At 53.1% G+C, this 22560-nt stretch overlaps 1 protein-coding gene across 1 annotated transcript; it reads left to right on the top strand.

The window, feature by feature from the left end:
- The first annotated feature begins 2489 nt into the window (after positions 1–2489).
- On the top strand, positions 2490–15559 carry LOC134504248 (Krueppel-like factor 5). Its single transcript, XM_063313364.1, has 4 exons — positions 2490–2910; positions 10469–11366; positions 12704–12763; positions 15354–15559. The coding sequence occupies exons 1-4, from the start codon at positions 2743–2745 to the stop codon at positions 15530–15532; spliced, it is 1305 nt and encodes a 434-aa protein (XP_063169434.1). The 5' UTR covers positions 2490–2742; the 3' UTR covers positions 15533–15559.
- Positions 15560–22560: the final 7001 nt, after the last annotated feature.

Raw genomic sequence — 22560 nt, 5'->3', positions numbered from 1 at the left:
TGCTGAAGAGGACCTGTTGCGCCCATTATCCATGTGGCCTGAGAGCCAAACGAGCCAACCCTTTCAAAGATCCCAGTTCGGCCAGCAAGACAAGTCTGCCTCCCCAGAGAAAGGGTGAGAGGCAACTGTCAAAAGGGGCAGGCTTCGCCTGCAAGAAGAGGCAAACGGCCAGAAGGAAGCCTTTGGCAGACCTTTGTGCTTCAGATGCCCCCAACCGCTGCTGGGTGGCCTGAGCGGCTGTACTTCAGGTTCCTCTCTCTGCCAAGCATGGTCGGAAAAGTCTTCTTCCTCCACTGGAGTACTCCGGAAGATGTGAAGTCGCGCTGAGGCAGGGAGGAGCAGCAGCCAGCGGCCACCTTGCATGGAGGTTAAGGCTTCTGCTGGTCTCGCTGGTATGGATGCCTACTTTGCAATCCCACCATATACTGTGTATCCAGGGCATGGGGCCGCCCCACGTTCAGCTGGAGGGCCCTGGTGCAGTAACCCCACTTGCCTGGAAGGCCCTCAGACTTCTACTGCTTTCTCACCCAAGGGAAGGAAAAAGAATTTGCTCTGGCTGAATTGCAGACGGTGAAGCCCAGCAATTCATCTGGGAAAGGCTGAGTGCCCTGGTCTCTTGTCTCTGCCACTACGGGCAGTGTGACAATGCAACGGATGACCTAGGGTGGTGACAGAGGTTGGACGGCCACCTGTTGGGGATGCTTGCATTCTGGGATGTTCCAAGCTGGGGGGTGGGGGAGCTTGGCCTGCTGGGCCTTTTCCAAACTTGGATTCCCTGATGCTCTTCAATGCCGCCATTGGTTCCACCATCATCAGCCACACATATCCTGTCAAGCTTCTACCACGTGGCATCAGGTGAGCAGAAGACACACCAAAGGCCCTCAGCCATTTTCCTGGATCAGAAATCAATCCCTCCTGCCTCTCCTTCTGACGCTGTACCAGTTCCTTGCACAGGATTGTTCCTCCTCCACAATTGCGTTACACTCTCTAAGCAGCTGCTGAGAAGAAGCACCTTGAAAACCTCAGATTGGAAAGGCTGGTTTTGCCCAGATGCCCATGAAATTTGGCCAGATTAATCCCCTCCCTCAGAAGGGAAAGCTTGGTCTGCTGCTTTCATCCAGTTTGAGTAAGAAATAAAGAATGTCTGTAAACATTTTCCTTTCAAAATGTTTACTGGTACATCCCCCTCTTATCTGTCTGAAATTCAGTACCATTCTTTCCCCGTTAATGGTTACTCCTGAGCATTTCAAACAATTCCATATATATGTGTGTGATATATGTATATGTACATGTACCCTTTTCCCCCCAATTATAGGCAGTGATAGATATAGAGATCCGGATTTCCAAACTGAATATCAGACAAGGGCTTTAAAGTAAATCACGAGGCCTATGAATCAATCCCAGATTTTACTAAAAAAAACCTACTGGGGTCCCTCTGCACTTTAAGGCCTGTTACCCTCATCACAGAACACGTCTGTTTTCAATTCCTCTCTTCTTTGGCCTTGCGCGCACAATGAGTTTCTATCCTTGGCTACTCCTGTGTAAAATAGCAACTAGATAAGAGCTAAACAAACTCTTGGAACAACATTGAAGTCCACAATTGTTCATGTTTTGAAACATGGACTTTTTCTGGAATTTGCCAGTTAATTTTGGAATCTGGCATTTTTTCAGGGCTGCAGAAAGGCACTACCTCTTGTGCTGAGGCTCTTCGGAGGGCCTGGACCACTGCCTTTTTGCATCCTGATTTCTCTGCCTGACAAAATTGGCCCCTGAAAGGGTGATGTCCAGGGCCAGAGACATCAAGGGCAAGAAGCTGATTTACATGAAGGAGGAGGAGGCCTTCTTGGATTGGGGGGATGGGCCATTAGTCTTGCTAACTGAAGCCAACGAGCAGATGGACAGCGAGGCAGGAAGGATGCTCAGGTTTGGGGCGAGGCAGATGAAGGCCAGCTCGCAGGAAGCCAAGGCAGCCATCCTGACCCCAGTATCCCCAGGCCTGTCTGGCTGCCCTGACCGCCTCTCGAAAGACCCCTTCAGGAGCAGAACACTTCCTCGTGTGTGTGGCTCCTTGGGGCACCAGATGATTGATCCACGGGTGCCTTGGTTCTCCAGCGCCGGGGCCTTTTGCGAAGGAAATTTCGGAACATGCTCTGGCTCAGGACAAAGTCCGGAGGGAAGACATTTGAAAGGCCTAGCAGCCTTTCACACCTAATCTAGGCCTCAAAGATGGTGAGATGGTCCAGATAAACCGGAGGTTGGTGATGGTTTGCAAACAATCCAGCCCGCTGCAGCGGAACCATCCCTCCTGGAGGCACCAGGCAGGAACCCCTCAGCCTCCCTTGCCTCTTCCCTCCCCATAGTGTGGCTGATGGCCACAACTCCTGCCGTCCGTCCGTCCATCTGTCCATCTGTCCAGCTCAGTCTCCACTACACCCTGTATCTTGTGTGCCTGAAGGAAGAGGCTTTTGGCTCTGCCATTGGCTGGGGTGGCGCTTGCTTCCTCCCCAATTGGCTGTTGCAGACATTTGCCAGGTCGGAGCACCTCCCACTCCAGGACAGGTGAAGATTTGCTGAAAGAGACTGGGATTCTTAAGGCTACAGAGCACCTGGATTCCTCAAGACCAGGAACAGCAGGCAGGCATGCTTCAGAACGCCTGATCGGCACCCCGTCCAAAAACTTGTTTTTCCTCTCTGGTCTGGGTTTCACAACTCAGCGAGGTGGGAGAGGGGCACGCAGACAGGATGAGTGGTAGTGGGCTTGTCTTAAGCTCCCCAGTTTCAGATGAAAGTGCAGCCTTTACGCCCTTGAAGCCCGTTGCGATGGCTAGGGAACCCAGTGACGACATGGCCGTCTTTGAAGACATCAAGCCGCCCATACGAATACTGGAGAATCAACAGGATTTGGCACAGGTAAGAGAGGTGTGGAATGGCACCGGAACATTCTGGAGGTGGGTCCAACAAAAAATAACATTCCATTTGGGATGGGCAGGAAAAACATTCTTTCAAGAAAGTTGAGAATGTTGCTTTAATCAGAAATGTGGATGAGATCAGAAAGTTTTGAAATCAACCATATCCTTCTTTTCCCTCTCATTTTTGGTTTGGGGTAGGCATCAGCAGAGAAGTCACTGGAGATTTTAGGCTATTGGAAATGAAGGGGTTCACCAAAATTTATGCTGGGTCTGGATTTGGCCTGGAGGAAAATGTGAATAATTTTTTGTGTACAAGCAGGCGATAGATCAACTTCTGACGGATTGAAACAAGCAGCTGAGAAAAACAAAAGCTTTGATTTAGAGAAATAGGGAGTCTGACTTTGGCCTTGTTCAACTGTGCCTGGTATGCAGATCCCAGGGGTGTTGTTGTATTTTAGGGAGGGCTGGTAGGAGCAAGTGAGATCAAGAGAAGGCCCCCAACCCTCTCTGGGGTCTTCTCTTTCGTGCTCACTGGGAAGGGCGGCGTGTCTTTCTTTAGGGAGAGCCAGGTCCTCTGACCAGGTGCCTGCTGGGAGCTTCTGAGCCAAAGAGCAAAAACATTCCTCCAAAGGGCCCACTGAGATTACGTGCCATTCTTGCCATCCGGGTTGTTGTTTTTGGAAATCACTAGAATGGAATTCTCCTTGAGATTCCCCAGCTCCGTGCCCCCCCGCCCCCGGGAGATGAAGGGCTGGATAAAGAGGTGGAGGCCAACCTGACTGGCACACTGCTGGGCACAGTCACTCTTCCACCAGGGAAAAGATGCTGGTGGATCCTTTCTGCTTCCTTCCAATTTCTGAAAGAAACACACAGGCAGCCTCATGCTTTATAGAGCTAGGCCAAAGGCAGGAAGACGGTTGTGCCATCGTGTGTGTGTGTAAGACTCTCTCCCCCGCTGCCGAACTGGGTGGCCTGGCATTTGTGGAGGGGGGGAGGAAGGAAGTTCTCCTCTGGCCCTCTTTTCAAGCCAAAGGGAGGCCAGTTCAAAGCAAGAGGTCCTCTTATGGAGGGAGGAGGTTCTCCTCAGTGCCTCCACTGCAGGGAGGCCCAAGGGTTGGCCAATCTGCCCCATCGTGGTCTAGGCAGTGTCAGCAGCAGCTTACATTATGGAGGGCAAGGCAGGAACTTCAGCAGAACTCACCTGACCTCAGGAAAGGTTTCTGGGATTCAGGGTCAGTGCTTAGGTGACCTGCAGGTGACCACAATGATGGAAAGATCTTCCCAGCCCCACAGACATATTGCCTTGATGGAGGAATCCTCCTGCCCCACATATTAGCAGCTTGTCATGTGGTGGGAGATAACAAGTGGAACCCTCTCCCGGGGACCTTGCCCTCTCAAGCCAGTCTGCTTGTTCACCTGGGCTTTGTGACCTGGGACCGATGAGCCAGCCTCGGCTTCTCAAAGGAACCAGCCACTGTAACTTGCTTGTTGTAAATTGTTGACATGAGCGCAAAGAGGAGGAGCAGCTCACTCCCCCCTCCCCCAAGGATCCATCTTCAGTGGGGCCATTTGGGAGACGGAAGTGGCTGGCCTCCTTCATGGGCACTTCTTGGAACAAACCACTCTGGAGAAGAACAGAAATGGGTCCCCTTCTCCAGTGATACTGAAATTTGTCTTCTGTTTGCATAACGCCAAAGGAAATTTTGATCTCAAGAGAATTGGCCCTTCAGTTTCCCGCTGGCAGAGCATATTCCATCTCAGAGGTACGCGATTCCCACCCTGAGAGAATTCTTTATTTTATGCCAACTCTCCCTCCATTTTCTCTTGCTCAATCTGCCCAACAAACTAGCTAATAATTAACCTCAAGTGCAAGGCTTCCTGGCGCCATCTTGTTGGCAGAGAACATGGTGGGTCTTCAGTAAAGAAGGCTAAGGAGAAGGAGCAGAGAAGTGTCCTGGCAAGCAAGGGGGTCCTCTTGGCATTTGGAGGGAAGGCAGCTCTGAGAAATTATGAGGACTCTTGAATTTATAACATTCGGGTCACACCGGACTGCACCCTCCCCTCTTAAAGAATCAGCATACTTCTTATTCCGGAGTTTATGGAGGGGAACATCTGTCTCCACGACTGCCTCGTCAATACTGTAATATCCTGCTACCCTCCTTCGTCACCATTTGAAAAATATTTTTGGCAATGTCAGTTTGTAAGGCCTGATTGATCCTGGGTGGGCCCATATTCTTCTTTATTCCTAAATCGGGGGGTGGGGGGTAGGGGGGAACAGCTAAAGGACTAGACTAGGTTAGTAGGATGCTGCACAAGCAGAATGGAGGCCTTGGCTCCTGCCTGCCATTATTGCCTGTTCCTGGGATTTCCTGGAATGCACAGTCTAGAACATCTTTCAGAGTTGAGATCTGGCCAGATTCTCCTACTCTTTTGATCTGTGAACTGAAAACTTTGTTTTACTTGCCAAACAAGGTGGCTTAGGAGGTTGGCAGCTGCATTTTCCCTTACAAAGGTCATCAATGTATGTCTTCTGGAAACTCACCGGGACAAACGTATTGCCAGCCTCCAGCTCAACTTCCCACTTTTGAAACTTAAATGGTGTTGCTTCGAGCTCCTCCCTCCCCTTCTCCCTCTCCCTCTCCCTCTCAAATCTTGACCTTCCCACCCCTTGTTCCAGTCTCAATATTGGGCAGAGTTGTGCCTTAGAATAGCCTTCCTTTGTCCCAACATCCATTCTACTCTTTTGTAAAACAAACTGTTTATAGGAAACCTGCCCTCAAGATCAGGCAACCAGAACAGCAGCTAACCAAGCTGGAGTTGTCTCAGAGCACTGCACAGCACCCTGCAATGAATCTAGGCCTGCACTAAACATGCACTGAATTGGCTTTCCTTCCAGGGATGAGGTGGCCTCGGTAGAAGGGCTGCTCTTTAGCAGTGTAGGGAGGAGAGATAGCCCATGCTTTCAAAGTCCCAGGCTCAGTGTGCAGGGAGAGGGTCCTGGGAAGCCAAACGTTGGCAAGACGCCCTCTGTTCAGAATCTGCTGTCAGTCCATAACTGCAGACTGGATTAATGGGCCAGTGGTGTATCTTGATAGAAGGTGGTTCATATTTTACATTTCCATGTGAGGTTGCAAGAGACTTTCTTGACTCCCTGGCTTGTTCCTCCTTCCAGCAACCACATGACTGGACCACACTTCATTCCAGAAGCGCCAGAGACAGGTTTCTGCGTTGGCAGTAGAGACCGTGCAGGAGGAGAGCTGCAGGTCTTCCAGTGATGGGAAAACACACCAAGGGAACTGTGTGCCTGATACTAAATAAACATAGGCTCATAATTTGGTCCCAAACAAACCATCTCATGATTTGCTGGCTGATTGAAACAGTTTTGGAAATACTATCTTCAAAATGGATGTGGCCCATAGCAAAGAAGTACATTTTCTCACCTAGACCTGGTAGATATACTGTGCACCCTTGTTCTTGTACATATAATGTGGTATCCCCCAAGATTATTAATGTTGTCAGGATTTTGAACTCCACCTAAAACCAGTTGGCAAGTTTGCTTCAAGGTTGAGTAGACATTTGACCAGGTAGACATGCAGATAACCAACAGGACAGAGGTCCAACGTAACTGTTGTCAGAGTGTTTGAATTCGCACTCAGCAATACTTCCTGTTTCCTGGCTGGATCCTGGGACCTTAGCTTGCTTGTCTTGGTAAAGGTAGCCCTTGCACCGATCTGGGTGAAAGTTGCTGTGGTGGCCTGGCTCACCAAGGTTCCACGTTTGTGGTAGCTGTGAATCTCCCTTACTTGACCTTCCCTACCCAGAGCAACATTTATTTCTCCAACCAGAAAAGACCTATCAAAAATGTAAATGTGAAATCAAAAGGATGAAGCATTTTTCAGATTGTTGATCACAGCGAGAACAATTGGATAAAAGACAGATAAAAGCTTATCAAATTCTAGATTGCCAATGATTATGGAAAGTTCTGAAATAAAACTCGGGCAATCTAATGCAAAGGTAACCCCAGTGCCATTTTGGTTGCGGACTGATTTTGCTAAAATGCCACACAAGCCAAGAAAGCAAGTCTGCTGTTTCCTTGTAGGAAGCAATTCAGCAATGCCAGCTGGTCCCTAGGTCTTCTCCATATCTGCGGCAGTGGTGGCAAGAGAGGGATCGGGGCTCTGCAATGCACGGCTCCTTCGCTGCCTGGGCTCCTGGGTGCTTTTCTCTCTCTGTGTGTTGTTCTGTGTCAAGGCATAGGGGCATCTATTTCTTTTGGGGAGGGGGCGGCAGGATGATTTCCAAGGGCCAGATAGCTTTCGCCTGTGAAGCGAGAGGGCTGGGTGACCTGTAGTTACCTGCAACTGCAAGGGAGATCTGGCTGATTATCCGTCTGAGCCACTCTGCCTTGCCCAGATGAGTGGAACTACAACCCCCATCAATCTCAGCCGGAGAGCATCTCCAGCTGGAGGGCTCAGGTCTGGTTTCGGGAAAGCAGGCTTGTGGCTCACGACATCCACGTCCCCTTGGAGGTTCCTGGCTAGATGCCAGGTTGTGCCCCAGGAAGAGCAGTCTGGAGTGGGCGTTGCCAGGCCCAGCTTCAAAGGAGTGGCACTGCTTCTGCCCAGAGATTTTCACTGAACACTCTGCTGGCGTCATCAGACAGGAACCTGGCACAACGTTTGCAACTTGAAAGAACAGGGATAAGTTGGGCCCCATCTATTGTTGAGGCTGATTTCCGGATATGTCAGCGAAACGCACAGCGGCAGAACAACCTTTTTCCTCCTTAGAGATCAAGGCTCAGAAGCCAAGGAAACTGGAAGAGGCTGTGCTGAACCTCTGCCAGGCGCCTCAGGCATCAATGGTTAGACTTTGGGGGGTCTCCCTGGGCTGGGCCAGGCGCCCCTCCGGGCTCAACTCGCGCCCGAGAGTTCTAGGAGAAAGACTGGCGTGAAGCCAGGCCCCGGCTGAGTCTGAGGTCAATACCAAGGCTGAATGATCAGAGAAGCAAATATTGACTCTGGTCAATTTTTTACCAGAGAGACAATAAAGCTTGACATTGAGCCAAACAAAAGTATAAGTGCTTTCTATTTAAATCCAGCCTCTTTTGAAGGAATGCAGACAGAGAGATTGATGGATTTTTTAATCGGGGCTCTTCCCCCAAATCTCTTTAATTACCTTTTTTAGAGATTGGAAACGCTGCTTCTCTTCTCACATACACACTTGGGGGCAGGGAAGGGGAGCCTTCTGATTCCAGGGAGAGTTATTACAGGGGCTCCTCCCTCCCCCACCTCCCGGAGTGTACCTTGCCCCATCGCTATCTGCTGGGCCCTGCCACAATCAGGGGACCAAAGGCCGTGATCTCCTATTATGTGGGATAATCCACCAGGAATGTTTGGCTAGGGGGGTTGCTGGGTGCAAGGTGCTAAGCTGGCACCCTCACACCCTCGGCCCGGAGCAGCAGCAGCAGCAGCAGCAGCAGCAGCACGGGGTGGGGGGATTCTTCCTGGGCAGCCCATCCGTTCAGCCCTCAGGCTCTGAACTGGCTTTGCTTCAGCAGAGAGGAAGATCAGGCCAGGCATTTCCGCCTTCTGGGTTCAGTTTACTGCTTAAAAATGGAATCATAATGGCTTTGTAGGAACATAACATTAAGATTTTGGCGTTGTGGAACAGTTGTGAAATTTTGCAATTTGAACTTTGCTTTTTATTAATGGGCTTTTAAAATTATTTTTTTCTTTTGTTTCTGTCCAATGGATTGTTTTTCTGCTTTGTTTTGTGTGTGTGTGTGTGGGGGGGTTTATCTAGTTTCTTTTTTGTTTTCAGTTAGCTTTGTTTTGATTTTTCTAGGGCCTAAAAGTATCATTGTTTATACATACTGTAAACTTGTACCCAACTGTAACTATTTAGGAAGGTTTGGAAGACAACTGAATTCATTTTTTAAAACAATACAAGTTAATAAGAAGCAGATATTAAAAGGTATCAAGCTAGACCAAAGAATTAAAACCAAACGTGAGCTGATGGATGCCCGTAGATCATGGGCTACCAGGACCCTGAGAGATGGCCCTCATTGTCAGGACTTGACAAAGACTTTTGCAACAGAGCGTGAAGACTATCACAGCCAAAGCAGGATTATTCTGTTGGACTAGCTTGAAACTGGGCAGAGTGTTTCACCCTCCCTGCAGCCTGCCTTGCCGGCCGCGCCATTCAGAACCTGCCATCAGTGCCTGCTGCTGCTTGCCAGTCCTGGAGTCCTCATCAATGCAAGCAGGATGTTTGTACCGTGTTCAGGTCCAGAGAAGAACCAAGTCTCTCGCCAAATGTCCAAAACCAACACAGAATGGTAAAAGCCTTGCTCTTGACTGATAGGAAAAGCAGGCCGGTCAGTTCTGAATTGCAATCTCTGTTTTGCTTGCATGAGAGTAAGTTAGGTACCCTTCGGAAAATAGGTGCTGTTTTTTCCTGCTGATGGGCAGAATGTGAAAAGAGCATTTCTGGAATGAACTAAGAGGATTCTTTCCACAGGGAGAAGTTGTCTTCCCAAGTAGTTCTTGGTGCTTTCAGATCCCCGGCCTTCTTTTTGAGCATGGAGGGGATCTACCCCGCAGCATTCATAATCAAACGCCAATCCACCTGGGAAGGGCTGGGCATGGTCCGCCTCCTCCACAGAGGACATTGAGAACCCACAGCCTGAATGTGGCCGACAAAGCCTGGCCCGCAGGAAGGATGGCTGGGGGAGATGGGGAAGCACAGGACCAGAGGGGGTGGCAGCCTTCCTCGACCTGGTGCTCCCCAGCTCCCTTCATGGTGGGCGTGTTTGGAAGGACCAAGTGTCTGGGCCCTCAGAGCTTGCTGTCTGCACTGCCATAGGTGAGCAAGCGGGCCGTGCCTCCATCCAGGTATGCTTGGCATTCGAGCCTCTGGGTGGTTTCCTGGTACTGCCTAGCAGGTATTTGCTCCTGAGTTTAAAAACAACTGCCTGGAAGGGCCCCAGACCACACTAGGAAGCTGGCAATGGAGAGGCTGCTCCAAGGAAAACAGTTTTTCCTCAGGGTGAGAGAAGAAAAGAGGAAGCAGGCAAACACCCCCCAGGGCACCTGGTCACAGAGCAGCCATTGCACAACCCAACTTCCGCTCACCTAAAAAAGCTTCCTTTCCTTGCGTTTGTAAGGAAGGGAAGGGAAGGGAAGGGAAGGGAAGGGAAGGGAAGGGAAGGGAAGGGAAGGTGACCATAAACTGTGAAAACAGCCATCCATTGGGATGCCTGTGCTGGCTTTGAGTCTGGTGCCCCCGAGACGCTTCCTCAGCAGTTGGGCGCAGGCCTTCCTTGGATGCAGCTTCCGCAGGAATCTCATGGCGTGCTCCATCCACAGAAAGCCTTTCTGTGAGGGGGGGCCCTTAAGCTGCTCACTGTCTTTGCTCGCGGGGGGCACCTATTAATGCAAGCAACGATAGAGACGGCCACCAACCTTGGGGTGGACATGGGGCAGGGGGGATGCTGAGCTGCGCACAGGCCTTGGCCCTTCTTTCCTCACTGCTTGTTCCTCTTCTGGATTTCCACTCAGGCACGGACCGAAATGGACAAGTACCTCTCTGGCCAAATGCCCCCCACGCCAATGGCAGCAGACAAGAAGTATCGCCGGGAAAGTGCCTCCGTGGTGGATGAGTATTTCTCCACTGAAAAGCCTCCATCTGCACCATACAGCGTCAACATCAATGTGATCCTTCCGGATACCACACACTTGCGCACGGGGATCTACCGGCCCACCAAGCCCCTCGCGCCCTTTCCCCAGATCAAGATGGAACCCAGCACCTGCTTTGCCCAGGCCTGCCCAGCCAGCACTGGGGCGACCCAGACGCTACCAGACTTCACCAGCGTCTTCAGCATGCCTCAGTCCGTGGCCGCCAGCAGCATCTTTGTCAAGCAAGAGCTGGCCTGCCCCGAAATCCCCCACTCGGTCAGCCCACAGCCAGGCCTGCTTTACCAGCTGCCGGGGGAGATGACAACCATGGCCCACTCTACCTGCGGCACCACAGCCACCAGCAGCATCAGCGGGGTGGCCATGTCCACTGGCAGCCCCGGGGTGGACTCCAGAGCCTTTCCCCGGCCCCTGCGGCCAGCTGGGCAGCTCAAGTCTTTCCCGGCTGCCTCCCAAGGCCTCGGTGGCTTCAGCGTGCCGGAGGAGTTCTACCCCGTCCCGGCAGTGAGCCTGCCCCCTTCGCCTCCCAACTCACAGCCTGGCAGCCCTGAGAATCAGCCCGAGCCCATCAACACCATTTCGCCTCCCCCCCCTTATGAGGCCACATTCGGACTGAAACTGGCCACCCCCGGCCAGATCAGCCATGTGCCCAGTGCCCATGGGACCCTCACCCAGGGACACCTCGTCCCGCAGACCCCGAAGTACAACCGGCGGAACAACCCAGAGCTGGAGAAGAGGAGGATCCACCACTGTGATTATCCCGGTAGGAGCCTGGCAACCTTTCATCTGGCTGCAGAGCTCATGTGGGTGTGCACAGTTGGGGTCAGCGTAAACGGGGCAGCATTTTGACTTTCTCCCGGGAAAGCCAACCAATGTTTTGTCCCTTAACCATGAATTCAGTTCTTGTGGCAGCGGGATGAGATTTTAGGGAGTTGGGTGTACATAGTCAGATGCATCACTCGCTGTTCAAAGGGCAGCTATTAATGCAGAGGCAGCAAAACCGCCACCATCAGATCTGAGCACCTCGCGGGATGGTGTAAAGTCCGGCAGGAGCAACCGAAGGCCCCTGGCTGCCCTGGCTGACTCAGAAACAAAGGCCTCTGCTCCGATCCTCAGAGGCCCATGGGGTTCGGTCTTCCCGTCCCTTAACTCCACCTGCCCCAACAAGGGCCTCCATTCTTCTTAGCCACTTAGCAAGAGGAACAAAAACCCAATAATCAGGAGGGTGCCAGATTGGGAAGGTAGTTTTCACTAGGGTTGTATTTTAATTGGCCCTTTCAGACTCTTCCCTGGAAGGACGGGATCCTTTGTGGACAAGATCCCTGCCTGGAAACCGTTTCCCATCCAGTCCTAGATCTTGTCCCCCTCCGTGATTACTTCCTGGTCCACAAAGGGCAGAGAAACCTCCTAGCCTCTTTCCCACTCTTTGAATCCAGACGCTTCTCCATTAAAGCAACAAGAATTCTGGGAAATGTGCAGAGCAGTACAAGTTTTATGCAAGGGGGTGGGGGGGAATGCCTTCTGGTAGTTTCAAGTAGAGACCCTGCTGCCAGCATCCTAATTAGACCTCTGGAAATGAGGAAGAAAGGGGAGAAAGAAGCAGAGAGCAGAACACCCAAAGCCTTGTAGCTACTCTGTGCTTAACAATGAATTATTACCCCGCCCCCCGCTTATCTTCCTGTTTCTCCACCGCTTCTTCTATCCTTCTCCTTTCCACAAAATTTCCACCAAACAGGGACAGATGGAAGATGCAACATCCTTTAAATGGCTGCACTAGAGGCCACCCGAGACATCACGGGAAGAGGGGTGTTGAAACTGTTTAAGAACAGGGGCTCTGCCCAGCGGTCAATATGTTGGCAAGTGAATGGATCCTCTTACATGGCCCGCAAGGCGTTTGGATGAGTAGAGAGGGATCTTTCCTGGACACTGTCAGCCCTTTGGCAGCAGTTCCCTCTAGTCCAGCCCCCCCCCCCCCGAGTGATGGCAGGCTACAGCCCTGGGAAAACCCATCCGGACCATCCCCTCGAGCCTCCAGTCCCTGCCCTGGGCCAGCAGCCCCTTGGTCCCTGCCATTCATCCTTCCTTCTGTTTTTTTCCCAGGGTGCACCAAGGTTTACACCAAAAGTTCACACCTGAAGGCACACCAGAGGACTCACACTGGTAGGTTGACATGGCAGGAGTGCAGACCCTTTTCCAAAATGTAAATCACCTTTCCAAGCCTTCAAGTGGAGAATATTTGCTCTGAGGGCAGGGTGTTTCCATTTCCAAAAAGCTGCTGCTGCTCTTTGCACTGAAAACCAAAACTCAGACTGATGTTTTTGATTGAAGAATCAGTGCTTGCCAAAGGGCAGAGCGAGGAGGTGGGCAACAGAGGAAGGTGGGCTGGCCCTTGCTCTGCCTCTGACCTTCAGGGAGGGCCGCAGGAAGCGCTCCAGTGACTTGATGGCGCCCCTGCAAGAGAGGCAGCCCATCTTTTTCAGCCTGCTGTTTCATGAGGAAGGGATGAAGCAAGGAGTCCCCCCCTTCCCGCTTTCCTTTCCAGCCCTGAAAAATGGCCTGAACACCATTTTCAGCCCTGAAAGGGCCAGATCTCAGCAGCATGATTCTGAGCCATACTTGGGGCTGAAGAGTGGGAACAGAAGGGCTTCGCTTCCCAGGGGCCTCCTGTTCCCACTCAGGCTCTCAATGTTGAAGAAGGCTGTGCTGCTCCAGAGGGGCCATTTTAACCTTGAAATTTCTCTGGATGCTCAGCAGCTGCACACGGCCAGGGATTGCCACCTCGGCTGTGCAATTAGTAGCCTCAACCCCGTCGAGCGGCTGATGGCCATCTGAGGGAATCAGCACGAGAAAGCAGCTGAGGAAGAACAGCGAGGAAGGCCAGCTCCTGCTGCCACTTGGTTCTCCGAGGCCCTTCTCTTCCACGCCTTGGAAGGCATCCTGGCCAGTGGCAAGCACCTTCTCTGGAGGAGGAGCTCAGCTGCCCTCGGAAGGGTCAATCTGCCAGCAATTTGCTGTGAGGGAAGGGGGAAGATAAATGCCTAAGAAGGTCCCAAGAGAGCTGCAGCGGATCCTGCGCTTTTAACAGGAGTGTGCCAAAAAAGTGGCACGCTGGAGCGCCCGCAACACAGGTGGCATCAAGGCAGTGCAGAGGGTCTCTGCTGCTAGGAAGGGCAGGGCGAGGGGGGCTCTTCCTCCAGCCTTTCCTCAGCAGTGCCTAAAGGAAGCATTTCCTATGGCAGACTCGCTCACCACCCTTAATCCGCAAGGGGGTCTTCTTTGCTCCACCAGCCTCAGGGGAGTAAACATATAGTCAGCTGCCGAGCAGCTCCCAGCAGCTACGGTACCCATTGTTTGTGGCTGCTCTGCCGTGTTGCCCTGGGAGAAGCAGCTGCTTCTGGGGACAATGGAAAGCGTTTGGTTTCAATCCTGGAAACTAACTTGGCTATTGTTCGAAGCAGAGTGTGACCTTCCTGGGGACAATGGCTTTGACTCGCACAGCCAACCCCGTCCGCACAGGCAGAAAATAACATGCCAGTTTGGTTCTGCACAAATCTGAACGATCCCAGGCGGGTTGTAAAATTCTCAAGAGGCTTCTCATAAACTGCTCTGCAATTTGCAAAGTGAAGCTCCACCTCCCTCGAGGCCAGAGGGCTCAATTCTGCTCGGGCCTGATCTGGTTCAGGACTCCTTTGCACCTGCAGGAGCAAACATGCAGCATCTGCCTGCCAGGATGCAGCCATGGTTTTCAAAGTGCATGCCAGTGAGCCATGCAGAACATTCATGATACATGCTGCTGTTACATATGGCGGTGAAAGCCTCCGACCTGGATCTTTTGACTCTGATTTAGATCTTTTTTTGTGGCATCACCAGTTCCCATCTCAGATTCCCATTCATCCAGGATTGCTCTGGGAATAAAAGACTGGGGTGGAGGGAGACTTTTGGTATTACTCTGAGCCCCTTGGAAGGAGGGGAGTAAAAATGTAATGAAGGACATGGCAGGGAGTAGGTGTCTCTGTAAGAACAGAGCGCCCCGTTGTCTCCCCAGTTGCTTGTCCCTGAAAAGGCATTAGCAGTTAGAGATCCAGCTAGTTATCTGAAGGAGGGCAAGAATGTGGGGCAATTTGCAACAGTGTGAAAACAGCAGAGTCTGTGTTCAAGATAACACCACCTTCCACTCCAGTACTCAAAAACGGGCACACCCAAACACCGCCTATTGCGAGCAAGCAGACAAGGGAGCCACAAACTCTCCTTCTCTTGGCCGGATCAGACCAACAGAGTTGTGGGCATCTAGCGGGTTCCTGCAACCCCAGTCTGGCCAGCGTCTGATTTGGCACCTCACCCAGGAGGCTCTCATGGGTCAGCTTGAGAAAACCGTGTCAGAACGGGCTTAGCTTTTACGTGGGACAAGCCAAAATCAGGGAGGTGTACTCCCTTCCCTGTGTTTGGAAAACACCAACTTTTTCAAACAAGGGGCAGAATTCCAGCTATTCTTCCTTCGCCAGCAGCTGGGCTTCCTTCCTAGTTATTCCCAGCTCTTCCACTAGCAGCTTCCTGGTCCTTTCGGTTTCCACCACTTGCCATCCTCTCCCCTCTCCGGAACCGTTAGTAAAAGGAGTGAGTGCCAGTCAGAGCCACCAGATTTCAGTGAAGGCAGAAGCATCTTCCCACACCCTTCCAAGGGAAGCAGGGCTGGGGGCTTTCAGCAGCTTTCCTAACGGTTTGACGGGCTCCCTTTTCTCCTCTGTTCCAGGTGAGAAGCCCTACCGGTGCACGTGGGATGGCTGCGACTGGTGCTTTGCCCGCTCGGATGAGCTCACCAGGCACTACCGCAAGCACACCGGAGCCAAGCCCTTCAAGTGCCTGGCCTGCGGCCGCTGCTTCTCCCGCTCAGACCACCTGGCTCTGCACATGAAGAGGCATCAGAACTAGCCGCCAAAGCATGGCATCTGGCAGGGCCACCCCGCTGCTCCCCCAGCACAGAAGCAGCTCCACTGCGTGGCGATCAAAGGCCACCAGCTCAGCCACCAGCGTTGCTTTTTGGGCGCTCAAACTCTGCCGATGCCTGGAAAGGAACATGGGGTTGGCACTGGCAAAGTGCCTCCCCCACAACTAGGTGGCGCTCCAGAACACAGCCTGTTTATTTCTGCCTCCATGAAAGCAGCGGGTCCGGACCAGCCCCTCCCTTGGCATCGCTGGGCCGGAGCTGCAGGAGGCCATTGGCTGTGGGGCTGCTGTCCGAAATCCACTTCTTGGCTCTTCTGTGGTCCAGAAATCATGTGGAATATTGGTGGCCTTGGCTTGCTCAAAGGATCAGAGTGGTGCAAATTGAATGGTGGGTGTCGCTGTGATTCTGCAGCTGGGAAAAAAAATCCTAACGTTTTGCACCCAAAGCGTCCCCATTGGCAGAAAAAACTGGACGTGGAGCTCATTCTCTTTTTGTGCCAGAAATTCTTGAAAACGTACCCATCACCTTCTTGCTTGCCTTGGAGTTTCATCTCTTGATGGATCATGGAGGAAGAAAGACCCACTTCACGGGAGGTGCTCTCCTTAGCTGCCCCTTGGCCTGGCAGTCTGCACTGAGAATCTGCCCTCTGCGTGCAAGTGGAGGAAAATGACTGCAATAAAAAGAAGTTAACTTCTCCCTCCCTCCCTCCCTTTTGCTGCACCAGATTTACAATTTTCAAGCAGCTGTGGAAACAGTTCCTAGCCAGCCTTCCTCTCCAGGGGAGGAAGGCTGCGTCCCCGGCCTCACAGCCTCACAGCCATGGCAAACTCTGGTGGGAGGTCCTAATGCACGGGAGACATTTGTTTCAACCTTCATGTTAGATGCAGTAAGGAGAGCGGTAACAAAATATGAAACAAATGCTCCAGACTCTGACACCTCACAGGAATGTCTAAGGGAGATGTCCCCTCTGTGCTGCAAGATTCTGCCCCCCCCCCCAATGCAGACAAACACCTTGGGTTGCCTGGACTGTCTGTGGAGAAACCCAAGTTAGCTGTCTCTTGCAACCCACGCCTTTCCTTTTACGCTCTGCGTTCGATCCCGACCAGGACTGCCAGGCCTGCTTCTAAGCCAGCCAGCAGGGGCCATTAAAGGCTGGCTTGACCCCAAGGTTGGCATGTCCCTTTTTGCCTTGATTTTGCCCACTGGGGCACTTGGGCTTCCATTGTCCCATCTGCAGACCCCGCCAGCCTTGGGAACTCTGGCCCAGAGCATCTTGCCAACCTTGGCGTAGCCGAGAGCCATTCTTGGCTCTGCTGGGAAGGGCTGCAAAAGAGGCTGGTGACAGCTGGTACATGGGTGGGGGAACTTAGTGCCAAGTCTTCTGCAACAACTGCACAAACTGGTACAGTCTCCTTTGAATCGCTGGCTGGCAGCTCCCAACCCCTGCAAATGGCATAGCTGCTTTTCTGGCTGCACAGAGGCCATTTCCCCAACCAAAATGCAGCTTCTGTTGTCCCGGCCGAAGTCTTGTTTTATGTTCCAGCTACGGATCCTTGCAGTTTACAGGGAGAAGGGAAAGAGTGTTGTTCTTCATAGAACATGTCAGCGTTGAACAGGATTGCCTCAGAAGTGCTATGTTTGGCTAGATTCAGTCTGTCCATGTGAGAGTTTCCTTTATTTCAGCAAGCTGAGCACACGCTAAATGCTAAAAGGCAGCGGGATTTCAAAACTCTTGTTTCAGATCATAGCTGTGGTTGGCTGGTTAATTGGTTGGTTTCCAAGCGTCCTGCGAAACCGAGACAGAAAAAAAATAGAAATGTGCTTTTTCAAGGCTTTAGCAAGTTTCGAGCTTGTGCAAAAGTTTACCTTTCCTTACCATTTGTTTCAATCACCTTCTCTAAAACAGCAGATAACTCTCTTCTCCTCTTCCTAATCACACACAACTTTTGACTATGCGGATCAACCCTTTTTGAAGCGTATCGAGTAGCCTTTGTAAGTGGAATTGGGGAGACATCTTGGACAAACGGGCTCGACTGAGTTGCCATTTTGAAAACATCTCTCTTCATTTTGCTGCCCAAATGCTTCTTCACGGCACTTCCTTCATTAACTGATTTCCAGGAAACTTGTTGACATCTCAAACATGCAACCCAATGTTTGCATCTTTGCTTTGTGTTCAGCTGACGCAGCAGTGCATAGATTAGCCGTGCTACCCAAGTCCTCTCCGAGATCACACACACGCTCCGGCCAGGCCAGCTGCCAATGCCAATGCGCCCACAGCAACCCACCAGAAAGGCCCACAGAGCAGTTCCAGGAGGCAGGGAAGGGTCTTCCGAGGGTGACCAGAGCTGTTTCTGGCCTGGCATGCTGGCAGTGGCTTCAGGGGGCCAGGAGGGGCTTTACAACCCCTGCCTTGAAAAGGCAGCTCAGCTCCTGCCCACCGTAAACATGGCAAGGCCCGCCAGTGCTAGTCAATGAACTAAAGGTCCTCAGAGTTCAGGGGCACCCAGGAAAAGGAAACCCTGCATGGAAGGGTGGGTCTTCTGGAAGCATCTGGCATGGGCCATCCCTGGAAAGCTCGAGGCCCATGGACCCCCAGTTCTCCTCTTGCTTGCAAGAAAAAAGCTGCCCTGGCCGGTTGGCTGGGCAACAGCGAACCTCGAATCTCTGCTCCGCCCATCGCGAGCTCCCCAAAACCCAGTTTCCAGGCAGGCAGATCTGGGATGTCAGCAGAGCTAGGAAAGAGCTGGAGGCCATTGGTATAAAAAAGGCTTCCAATGACCTCCCGTGGCTTCGTTGCTTGCCGACACACACCCCTCCCCCCCAAAGTGGGGAATCTACATATAGGAAAGATAATTGTACAGATTTTTGTATGTGCAACATTAAAGGATTATATGGCTTTTTCTACATATTTAAGTTGAATTCAGGCGCGTGACCTGGGGTGAACTCCGGCAGAGGGTTGCTGTCCCCAGTTTTGGCGATGACAGGGGCAATCCTCCTGCTCCCAAAGGCCCGGCTCCACCCCTTGCCCCCCCTCCTCGTCTCCTCTCCTTCCACTGGGACCCTTCTCCCATGTCCTGGCATCTGGCAGACGAGCTACAAATGACTTGCCGCCCCACCTTTTGCTTCAAGAATAAATGAAAAGAGAGCCTGGCCTGAGGATCACGCTCCTGCGGGTGGCTTCCCCTCAGAGCTGGGGAGAAATAAGGTGCCCCTTTTCCTCCCGGTGCTCCTGGCAGGGGAAGGGGTGAGCTGAGGCCCTTTGGGCTTGGCTGAAATTGGCCCTGTGGCCGCCACACTCTGGTCAAGGGCAGGAGAGGGACCCGGACCCTCCCCAAGGGGCTGGAGCTTATCCGGCAGCAGGCTGCTTTCTGCATCTTTACTGGGTGCACATTGATATCCCAGCGCAAAAACACTGTGGGGCAGAGGGCAGACTAGACTCTGGCCCTGGGCTAAAGGGTGCAAGGAAGCTTCTGGGGAGGAATATTTGCCCCCCACCCTCCCAAGCACCAGGAAAAGCGGGGCACGCTTGCAACTCCCTGCTCCTGGTGCTGCTGGTCACCGCCCCGGCCCCTTCCTTCCACACACGTGGCTCGGCATCTCCTCTATCTGCTGGGTTATCTACTCTGCCCACAAGCTGCCCTCTTTGGACCCACCCCAAGGCCACACAGGTGGGGAAGGCTCCTCCTCTATCTCACTGCCTGCCAAGGCCTTCCCTTCCCTTCCCTTCCCTGGTAGTGCCTGAAGAAGAGTCCCTGACCAATGGGGGGGGGGGCATCTAACCAACTGGTTTTCTGTTGGACAATTCCAGCTCAAGATCCTGCAAAAATTATCTGCAGTCATTTTATTATCTGGTGGGTAAAGACCCCACATAATGATGTCATTTGCTTGAAGGGAGGGACCTCATGTTAAACATTTCCTGCAACCCCTCCCAACCAGCTCCACTTGTGTTTTCTAAGGTTAAATAATCCCCTGTACTGCATATACTGTTCCCCTTCAAAGGTCTCCTACAGCAATGGGCCCTCCCAGGGATGTTTGCCCCCTCTTCTGAGATTCTCCCCCTCACTGTTGGGGAGGGTCTGCGGGGGTCCAGCTCAGCCTCCTGGGCACCAATCTCCCTCCAGCTTGCTCCAGAGTCAGAAAGCCATTCCCGCCCCATCTCTGCATCTCGGCCTGGGGGAGTGGTGGTTTCACTGCCTTGGCAGCGCAGGGCAGGAGTTGGAGCCAGAGGAAAGTAATGGGGAATACACCAGGAAAGGAGGGAGGCAATGGAGGAGGAAGAGCTGGCATGCCAACCTTTCACAGCATCCAGCTACGTGAGGCAGGACAGCGAGGTCTCAGTGGGGAGAGGACACAGCTGGCTCATTTGCAGCCGTGGGAACCTATCCGGCATTTTCTCGGTGGTGGCTTCTGACCCCAAGGACAGAGAAATGGCACCTCTGCGTGGGGGCAGAGACCATGGGCCTCCTTCTTCTGTCTTCTTCAGTGGACAATGAAGTAGGAGCCCATCACAACACAGAGCGCATTCACCCCCCCCCCCTTTTTCCTGCTGTTTTCCGAAAAAGGGAGTGACAATGCTGTACTCCTATACTGCAACAGTGCAAAGATAACCCTCTCCCAAAAGGTCATAGCGCAGAGAAAAACATGCTTATTTCACTTTTAGGGAGCATTAGAGGAGGATCGAAATACAGGCCATGACACACAGAGGGTGCTAGGCTGTGAAAGCCTGCTCTAACAGCTGCTTGGTTATCTGCTCCCTGGAATTGAGGGAGGCCCCCTAAAAGGCATGGTGGGCCCTGCGGGGGGCAGATCTACTTTGGGGGGAGAGACAGCCCCCTTGCATTCCGCACAGGGCTGCCCTCTGGCGCCAGGGCAACCGTGGGGGGCTGCTGTTCTGCCCTGGGGCAATAGTTTGCAAAGGTTGTAATACTGCTGATCTCACTAATACTCCATTTGCAATTTAATTACAGTCTACCTGGAAATCAAATGGAAAATCGGAGCAAAGCCTTCACCAGCTGGGCAGTCTGACCACCCACAATGTTGCAAGGGGCTCAAAAATAAAGGACCGCCCCCGCCAGACCTTGCGCCCTAATCCACAGGTTGTCAAATTGCCCCCCCCCCACAAGGCAGAATGCATGGGACGATCTTCTTAAAACCCACTTATGGAGATGCCGTTCGTTAAAGCTGACAGCCGGCAGTGTATTAATGGCCTTGTCGCACGGAGGGGCAGTTTCTCTCCCGGCTGGCCGAGACGCGGTCAACGCGAGGAGCCAGCTCCATCCAGCGGCTCTCCTGCCCGAGAGGCTTGCGGGGACTGGGAGCCGGGGGTGGGGGGGAGCGGGAGGGGGAGGGGGAGGGGCGGCGCAGTAGGCGCCTTCAGCAGACAAGGGACGCCAACAAGCCAGGAGCGCCCTCTGCCGGCAGAAAGGCCCACCGCCCCGAACCGAGGAGCAAGCGGGGAGCCTTCGGCGCCCTTCGTTGCGACGGCCCCGAAGGGCGGCCTGGGTTTCCAGCCGCTGGGAATGCATTCTCCCAATGCAGAAATACCGCGTTGGAGGGCTGACTCTGTAAAACGGAACGAAGCCCCCTCCCTGGGGAGTCAGCTGAGGCCAGAGAGCCGTGAGTGAGAACCGGCCGGAGGGCAGACTGGCTCCCCCGCCGAGGGGCGCTTTGGCGATGTAGACGCTTTCCCGGGTTCGGCCTCTTCCTCTTCCGAAGGGGGAGCGGCAGAAGGGCCGTTCCTGACTTGCGAAGGGGACCGGAGGCGGCAGGGTCAGAGGAGACCCGCAAGGACGGCGGGGCGGGGGGGGGGGTCACACCCTGTCCTGCTTTGGCGAGGCCCTGCATCGCGGCAAGGTCGTGCGGAGCCGGCTGCAGAGAGGCGTCCTCGGGAGGGAGGAGCCAGGGCAGCACCGGGAGACAAGCTCCCAGCGCTTCCGCCGTTCCAGCTGCAATTCAGTGGGCCAGGCGGCCGCAGACCCGCCGTGGCAGCGCCGACCCTTTGCGCGGGGAGAGGCACCGAAGGGACCAGCAGGTCCGAGGGCTCAGTTTGCATCCTCCCATCTGGAGCCCATTTGCCCCCCCCCCCAACTCCCAGGTGAACACCGGCACCAACAGGGAAATCCTGGAGAAGCCTCCTCTTTCCTTCCCCTCCCCTCCCCCAAAACCTGCGTCCTCCTCGTGAAGAGCCAACCGTTCAGTACAAAGTGGGGAAGGCCAAGTAGCAACAGCCCCCCCCCTCTCTCTCTCTCTCACACACACATACACACACACACACACACACACACACACACGGCTGTGTGCACACAGACAATCTGAACATGGAACATCATCTCCAAATCTGACCTCCCCCAAAGTGACAGAAAGGAAAACGAGTTCTAAACATCCCGGCGCAGGGGGCCAATCCTGCACACCTCCCTACAGCGCCTCCTGCAGAACAAAATACAGAAATCCATTAATGTGCAGATCTCCAGGTTCAAAATATTTATCTGCCTTATTTGCCCTTTCTGGCCTAGTAGGCAGAATTAGCAACTGCTCCCCCCCACCCCAGCCTGAGTGGGGGTCACAGTTCTGCGTTCCAAGAGTTTCTTCTTCCTCCTTGATCCCAGCCCACCCACCCCCCGCCCCCTCCCTGCCGAAAACGGATCTCTTTTGAGAAGGCCTCTGCCTGTCCCAGGCAGCAGAAGGAAACGTGGGATGGGACGGGCTCGGCCCTGCCACGGTTTGATCAGAGTGGCACCCCTCCCTCTCCCCCTTCCCCTGAATGCAATAAAGTTTTAAAATTCAAAAAAACTTGATCTTGGGTTCAAAACGTCCAGCAAAATGTCTCAAGAGGAGAGCTGCAGCCCCCCAGTTATGCAAGGGGGGGGGCTTCGTGCAATCCTGCCCAGTTGGTCAGTCCAGAAGCAAATCAGTCCCACCTGTGGGGTCTCCAGGGCAGACTCCAGGCCAAGTTTCAGATTCAGGCTTCAGTGCTCATAAAAAAGTGGTTAAAAGCAGTCGACCCCAGCCCCCC

Source organism: Candoia aspera, chromosome 12, assembly GCF_035149785.1.
Source record: "Candoia aspera isolate rCanAsp1 chromosome 12, rCanAsp1.hap2, whole genome shotgun sequence".
Classification (NCBI taxonomy): Eukaryota; Metazoa; Chordata; class Lepidosauria; order Squamata; family Boidae; genus Candoia; species Candoia aspera.
The sequence above is the reverse complement of the archived record's forward strand: the minus strand, read 5'-3'. Positions and strand labels throughout refer to the sequence as shown.

What these genes read in the sequence shown, in the direction of transcription:
- LOC134504248 (XM_063313364.1), top strand. Translation starts at nt 2,743, where the DNA reads ATGAGTGGTAGTGGGCTTGTCTTAAGCTCCCCAGTTTCAGATGAAAGT. An exon ending in ATCAACAGGATTTGGCACAG is followed by an intron (nt 2,911 to 10,468) that starts GTAAGAGAGGTG and finishes ATTTCCACTCAG; the next exon opens with GCACGGACCGAAATGGACAA. An exon ending in ACACCAGAGGACTCACACTG is followed by an intron (nt 12,764 to 15,353) that starts GTAGGTTGACAT and finishes CCTCTGTTCCAG; the next exon opens with GTGAGAAGCCCTACCGGTGC.